General features: G+C 33.6%; 1 protein-coding gene across 1 annotated transcript in view; it reads right to left on the bottom strand.

Annotated features, from left to right (window-relative positions):
* Positions 1-83: 83 nt before the first annotated feature.
* Positions 84-7,759, bottom strand: part of LOC106054745 (serine-rich adhesin for platelets-like) — a 42,322-nt gene continuing 34,646 nt past the window's right edge. Inside the window, exons 19-31 of the mRNA XM_056004288.1 lie at positions 4,823-6,799; positions 4,269-4,528; positions 3,856-4,021; positions 3,496-3,675; positions 3,347-3,379; positions 2,971-3,189; positions 2,416-2,675; positions 2,002-2,167; positions 1,642-1,821; positions 1,498-1,530; positions 1,121-1,339; positions 566-825; positions 84-317 (exon numbers count right to left, since the gene is read on the bottom strand). Of these exons, the coding sequence (XP_055860263.1) occupies positions 84-317; positions 566-825; positions 1,121-1,339; positions 1,498-1,530; positions 1,642-1,821; positions 2,002-2,167; positions 2,416-2,675; positions 2,971-3,189; positions 3,347-3,379; positions 3,496-3,675; positions 3,856-4,021; positions 4,269-4,528; positions 4,823-6,799 (4,187 nt within the window). The remainder of the gene's footprint in view (positions 318-565; positions 826-1,120; positions 1,340-1,497; positions 1,531-1,641; positions 1,822-2,001; positions 2,168-2,415; positions 2,676-2,970; positions 3,190-3,346; positions 3,380-3,495; positions 3,676-3,855; positions 4,022-4,268; positions 4,529-4,822; positions 6,800-7,759) is intronic.

The following is a 7,759-nucleotide window of genomic DNA, read 5'->3' as shown; positions in this document are numbered from 1 at the left end:
TTTATGAACTCCATATCATTTCATTAGTTCAATGATATCATTCTTTTCAAGTACAGTACCACAAATAATTTCTAGTGATCAAGTCAGAAAGATACATTATTTAATCTAGATGAAGAATAAAGACTGTCAACAAATTTAAAATGGTTCATACTTTGATTAGGATTGGAGGATTGTCCATCTGTTATGACTATGAGAATGTTATGAGCATCATCTCTGCCTCCACTGGATGTACCAAATGTGTTATTTGTCAGTAAAATGGACAATGCTGAAGCAGTGTTTGTGCCACTGGTGAAAGGATATGGTATAGCCAGTAGAGCCTGTCAAAATCACAAGAGAATAGTAACAAATAGTATGAGGACAGAACATTGAATAAAACTCTTGCTTTTGTTCAGATTTAAAATATGGTTGCAAGCCATTTAGTTAAAAGGAATAAAATGGTAAAGGCTAAACAGAAGATACAAAAACATTTGTGACACCTGAGGTGACATAGCCTAATAAAGTTCTAGAATCATGTTTATATAATAAAACATCCAAATATGTTTCTCTCTTTGAAAATAGTACTTACATTAGCAACTGCAGTTTTATTATGATAGGTGTTCAGATCAAATTTCTTGGTAGCCTGTGAGTTGAAAATGACTGCTCCAAACAGATTGCTATCAGAACCAAAAGTAAAGTTCAGAACCAAATCGGATGAAAATTTGACAATCTTTTTCCAGTTTGGTTCTGTTACACTGGACGATGCATCAAGTAGAAATATTATGTCTGCCTTGCTGGAATTTCCACAAGAAACAACAACATCTCCAGGTAGTGGAGCAGGTGTATCTTCTGTTGCATCCAAAAAAATAGTTTCAACATTTTCATACACAGGATAAAGCATACTGATAAATGATTACAGCATATGTGGAATTGAAATGTGCAAAGAAAAACAACACAGAAGACATACGCTAAAGTATTTTGTAAAATTCCAAGAGTTACACATTTTTTAATGTAGAAGAGTCTATAGATTTGCTTAATTTTTACAAACTAAAATGTAATGTTTTCAAAAACTGTACACTGTGTTATTTTTTTTCTGCTCTACCTAGTTTTATCTGAGTTACTCTTGTGCATTGATCATACTCACCAAATGATATATTAGCAGGTGCACTAGAAGTACTTATTGACCCATTGGTTACCAAAGTTCCTGTAGAGGTAGCAAGCTGTACAGTTGTTGTTCTAGGAGAAATACTGGTGGCACTAGCTAATGATGATGATGCTTGAATGGATGTTGTTTCGGTGACAAGCAAGGTAGTAATACTTTGACTTGTTGATACATCCCTTGTTGTGGCCCTTGTTGTAGATGCTACGTAAAGATAAAACAGTGTCACCAAAATTAATAAAAAAAAAAAACAACAATGTCACTTTTTAACATTCTCAGCATTAAGGTACATTTAAATTTTGGTTATTTATGTGGAAACTAGAAACTTATATCCATATTTTTTAGTTTTATTGCAAACTTACCATTAGTTGTTTGGTTTGTGAAGCCATTAGATACTGCAAAAAAAGAAAAAAAAAAAATTGAATTGGCATCAGAAAGGGTAAAATCAAATAGACACGAAAGCTATTATTCTAGGAATCTAGCTGAATACAATTGTGTCTACTCACTGTCACAAGTAATTTGCAACAAGTCTTTATTGATTATGCTTAAGACATCAAAGTTGCTTATGTTAAACACAAAATCATGCTGACTGGCCATTGCTGTTATTTCGTGTAAATCTGCCAGACCTATTCCTATTGTTACTATTGATATGCCAGCATCTTTCAAATTCTGAGCTGCTATGATTGCTGTGTGAAAACAAAATGTAAAAAGAAGGTTTATGAACTCCATATCATTTCATTAGTTCAATGATAGAATTCTTTTCAAGAACAGTACCACAAATAATTTCAAGTGATCAAGTCAGTAAGATACATTATTTAATCTAGATAAAGAATAAAGACTGTCAACAAATTTAAAATGGTTCATACTTTGATTAGGATTGGAGGATTGTCCATCTGTTATGACTATGAGAATGTTATGAGCATCATCTCTGCCTCCGCTGGATGTACCAAATGTGTTATTTGTCAGTAAAAAGGACAATGCTGAAGCAGTGTTTGTGCCACTGGTGAAAGGATATGGTATAGCCAGTAGAGCCTGTCAAAATCACAAGAGAATAGTAACAAATAGTATGAGGACAGAATCTTGAATTAAACTCTTGCGTTTGTTCAGATTTAAAATATGGTTGCAAGCCACTTAGTTAAAAGGAATAAAATGGTAAAGGCTAAACAGAAGATACAAAAACATTTGTGACACCTGAGGTGACATAGCCTAATAAAGTTCTAGAATCATGTTTATATAATAAAACATCCAAATATGTTTCTCTCTTTGAAAATAGTACTTACATTAGCAACTGCAGTTTTATTATGATAGGTGTTCAGATCAAATTTCTTGGTAGCCTGTGAGTTGAAAATGACTGCTCCAAACAGATTGCTATCAGAACCAAAAGTAAAGTTCAGAACCAAATCGGATGAAAATTTGACAATCTTTTTCCAGTTTGGTTCTGTTACACTGGACGATGCATCAAGTAGAAATATTATGTCTGCCTTGCTGGAATTTCCACAAGAAACAACAACATCTCCAGGTAGTGGAGCAGGTGTATCTTCTGTTGCATCCAAAAAAATAGTTTCAACATTTTCATACACAGGATAAAGCATAATGATAAATGATTACAGCACATGTGGCATTGAAATGTGCAAAGAAAAACAACACAGAAGACATACGCTAAAGTATTTTGTAAAATTCCAAGAGTTACACATTTTTTAATGTAGAAGAGTCTATAGATTTGCTTAATTTTTACAAACTAAAATGTAATGTTTTCAAAAACTGTACACTGTGTTATTTTTTTTCTGCTCTACCTAGTTTTATCTGAGTTACTCTTGTGCATTGATCATACTCACCAAATGATATATTAGCAGGTGCACTAGAAGTACTTATTGACCCATTGGTTACCAAAGTTCCTGTAGAGGTAGCAAGTTGTACAGTTGTTGTTCTAGGAGAAATACTGGTGGCACTAGCTAATGATGATGATGCTTGAGTGGATGGTGTTTCGGTGACAAGCAAGGTAGTAATACTTTGACTTGTTGATACATCCCTTGTTGTGGCCCTTGTTGTAGATGCTGCGCAAAGATAAAACAGTGTCACCCTAATTATTAAAAAAACAAACAACAATGTCACTTTTTAACATTCTCAGCATTAAGGTACATTTAAACTTTGGTTATTTATGTGGAAACTAGAAACTTATATCCATATTTTTTAGTTTTATTGCAAACTTACCATTAGTTGTTTGGTTTGTGAAGACATTAGATACTGCAAAAAAAGATACAAAAAAAAAAAAATTGAATTGGCATCAGAAAGGGTAAAATCAAATAGACACGAAAGCTATTATTCTAGGAATCTAGCTGAATACAATTGTGTCTACTCACTGTCACAAGTAATTTGCAACAAGTCTTTATTGATTATGCTTAAGACATCAAAGTTGTTTATGTTAAACACAAAATCATGCTGACTGGCCATTGCTGTTATTTCGTGTAAATCTGCCAGACCTATTCCTATTGTTACTATTGATATGCCAGCATCTTTCAAATTCTGAGCTGCTATGATTGCTGTGTGAAAACAAAATGTAAAAAGAAGGTTTATGAACTCCATATCATTTCATTAGTTCAATGATAGAATTCTTTTCAAGAACAGTACCACAAATAATTTCAAGTGATCAAGTCAGTAAGATACATTATTTAATCTAGATGAAGAATAAAGACTGTCAACAAATTTAAAATGGTTCATACTTTGATTAGGATTGGAAGATTGTCCATCTGTTATGACTATGAGAATGTTTTGAGCATCATCTCTGCCTCCACTGGATGTACCAAATGTGTTATTTGTCAGTATAAAGGACAATGCTGAAGCAGTGTTTGTGCCACTGGTGAAAGGATATGGTATAGCCAGTAGAGCCTGTCAAAATCACAAGAGAATAGTAACAAATAGTATGAGGACAGAATCTTGAATTAAACTCTTGCGTTTGTTCAGATTTAAAATATGGTTGCAAGCCACTTAGTTAAAAGGAATAAAATGGTAAAGGCTAAACAGAAGATACAAAGAAATTGTGACACCTGTGGTGACATAGCCTAATAAAGTTCTAGAATCATGTTTATATAATAAAAGATCCAAATATGTTTCTCTCTTTGAAAATAGTACTTACATTAGCAACTGCAGTTTTATTATGATAGGTGTTCAGATCAAATTTCTTGGTAGCCTGTGAGTTAAAAATGACTGCTCCAAACAGATTGCTATCAGAACCAAAAGTAAAGTTCAGAACCAAATCGGATGAAAATTTGACAATCTTTTTCCAGTTTGGTTCTGTTACACTGGACGATGCATCAAGTAGAAATATTATGTCTGCCTTGCTGGAATTTCCACAAGAAACAACAACATCTCCAGGTAGTGGAGCAGGTGTATCTTCTGTTGCATCCAAAAAAATAGTTTCAACATTTTCATACACAGGATAAAGCATACTGATAAATGATTACAGCACATGTGGCATTGAAATGTGCAAATGAAAACAACACAGAAGACATACGCTAAAGTATTTTGTAAAATTCCAAGAGTTACACATTTTTTAATGTAGAAGAGTCTATAGATTTGCTTAATTTTTACAAACTAAAATGTAATGTTTTCAAAAACTGTACACTGTGTTATTTTTTTCTGCTCTACCTACTTTTATCTGAGTAACTATTGTGCATTGATCATACTCACCAAATGATACATTAGCAGGTGCACTAGAAGTACTTATTGACTCATTGGTTACCAAAGTTCCCGTAGAGGTAGCAAGTTGTACAGTTGTTGTTTTAGGAGAAATACTGGTGGCACTAGATAATGTTGTACTTGTTATGGAAACAGATGTTGTTTTGGTCAAAGCACTTAATGCTGTAAATGCTGATGTACTAGTTTCTAGAATAGCTGATGTGCTAGCTGGTGTAGATGGTGTTGTGTTAGATGAAGCTTGGGATAATGTTGTTGGAATTTTTGCTTCTGTACTTTCTTTAGTTGATGTTCTTATTGTGGGATCAGATGTTGTTGTATTTACTGTGGGAACAGATGTAATGGTAGTCGTAGTGTTTGATGCTGTAGATGCTGATGTAGTACTAGATTCAAGAATAGCTGATGTGCTAGCATGTGTAGATGGTGTTGTTTTAGTTGTTGCTTCTGTACTTGCTGAAGTTGTTGATGTGTTTGGTAATGTAGTTGTTGTATTTACTGTAGTAACAAATGTTGTAGTATTTATTGTGGGAACAGTTGTTGTTGTGGTCATAGTGCTTGATGCTGAAGACGCTGATTTTGTACTAGATTCTAGAATAGCTGATGTGCTAGCATGTGTAGATGGTGTTGTGTTAGTTGAAGCTTTGGATAATGTTGTTGGTAGATGTTCTTCTGTATTAGCTTTAAATGTTGAAGTGCTTGGTAATGTAGATGTTGTACTTACTGTGGGAATAGATGTTGTTGTATTTACTGTGGGAACAGAAATTGTGGGCATAGTGCTTGTTTCTGTAGACGCTGATGTATTACTAGATTCTAGAATAGCTGATGTGATAGCATTTATAGATGATGTTGTTTTAGTTGTTGCTTCAGTACTTGCTGAAGTTGTTGATGTGCTTGGTAATTTAGTTTTTGTACTTACTGTAGTTACAGATGTTGTTGTATTTATTGTGGGAACAGATATTGTGGGCATAGTGCTTGTTTCTGTAGACGCTGATGTAGTACTAGATTCTAGAATAGCTGATGTGTTAGCATGCGTAGATGGTGTTGTTTTAGTTGTTGCTTCTGTACTTGCTGAAGTAGTTGATGTGTTTGGTACAGTAGTTGTATTTATTGTGGGAACAGATGTCATGTTTGTAGTGCTTGATACTGTAGACGCTGATGTAGTACTAGATTCTAGAAAAGTTGATGTGCTAGCATGTGTAGATGGTGTTGTTTTAGTTGTTGCTTCAGTACTTGCTGAAGTTGTTGATGTACTTGGTAATTTAGTTGTTGTTGTTACTGTAGTAACAGTTGTTGTATTTATTGTGGGAACAGATGTGGTCGTAGTGCTTGTTGCTGTAGATACTGATGTTGTTATAGATTGTAGAATAGCTGATGTGCTAGAATTTGTAGATGGTGCTGTTTTAGTTGTTGCTTCTGTACTTACTGTAGTTGTTGATGTGTTTGGTACTGTTATTGTTGTATTTACTGTGGGAACAGGTGTTGTTGTTTTTATTGTGGGAACAGTTGTTGTTGTGGTCATAGTGCTTGATGCTGAAGACGCTGATATAGTACTAGATTCTAGAAAAGCTGATGTGCTAGCATGTGTAGTAGTTGTCGTGTTAGATGTAGTTTGGGATAATGTGGTTGGTAGATTTGCTTCTGTACTAGCTTTAGTTGTTGATGTGATTGGTAATGTAGATGTACGTATTGTAGGAACAGATGTTGTTGTTTTTATTGTGGGAACAGTTGTTGTTGTGGTTGTAGTGCTTGAAGTTGTAGACACTGATGTAGTACTAGATTCTAGAAAAGCTGATGTGCTAGCATAAGTAGTTGGTATCATGTTAGTTGTCACTTGGGATAATGTGGTTTGTAGATTTGCATCTGTACTTTCTTCACTTGTTGACATGCTCGGTAATGTATTTAGTGTACTTAATGTGGAAGCAGTTGTTGTTGTGGATGTAGTGCTTGATGCTATTGACACCGATGTAGTACCTGTGAAAACATGTTGGTTTTAGAATATTAGTTGCAAGAAGAAAAAATATATATGAAAATGTTTATTTATTCATCTATTAAAAGATCTTTTGAACTGTAGAATGGATTTGCATGATAATTTGTACACAATTACTTCTTTTTTTTTTTGTTTTCAATTAGAATTAATTTGCATAGACTCAAAATGTGAGTGTGAATACTCTTGAAAAAAGAGCAAGAAAACCTTTGTATTCATATTTTGTAACTCTTAAAACTGATAATTTTACAATTAATAAAATTAAAAAAAACAAACAAATTATTTTTTTTTTCTCCAGAATACAGAAAATCTGTATGCAGTTAGTGTGAAGAAATATACTTGGTCTACAAAATAAAATGAAAAGTCTTTAGTATTAGATAATATCTAGATTTCTATCAATTCTAAGTCTAGAAATAAAAATCCCAAGATGTGAGGGTCTATATAGAGTGTGTATGAGTTTTAAGAAATTATTTTTTGTATATACACTAATTTTTTTTTGTTTCGGCAGGCGAGGGGGTGGGGGAGCAGTCAGGCTAAAATATCATTGACAAAATTTTAGAAGTCATTTTTTAAGAGAGAACAAATTGTTAAAACTGTATCTTTTCCAACTGTTCCAAAAGAGAAGAAAAGGTTAAATAAAAATTGAAAGGTTAAAAGTCTAAGAAAAAGAGCTTTACAGTGGTGTGCATGATTCAAAATGAAAAAAAAAAATATTTAAAAAAGGAGGGGGGGGATGTACAAAACTCAACAGGAGACTACAAAATATTTCAAGGTTGAATGAAGAAGCCAAAGAATAGTGAGATACTTTTTGTAGAAGGAGGGGGAGGGGTGGAGGAGGGGGATAGACAAAATGATTGACTGTTTCCCAAAGTAAATGTATGTGTGGGTAGTTTAAAGGTGTCAGTTCAACATAACACACACACTACAAGTCAGGAGCTATAGCTAGG

Source organism: Biomphalaria glabrata, chromosome 11, assembly GCF_947242115.1.
Source record: "Biomphalaria glabrata chromosome 11, xgBioGlab47.1, whole genome shotgun sequence".
In the NCBI taxonomy this organism is placed as follows: Eukaryota; Metazoa; Mollusca; class Gastropoda; family Planorbidae; genus Biomphalaria; species Biomphalaria glabrata.
Note: the sequence above shows the minus strand (reverse complement) of the source record. Positions and strands in the feature narration are given on the sequence as shown.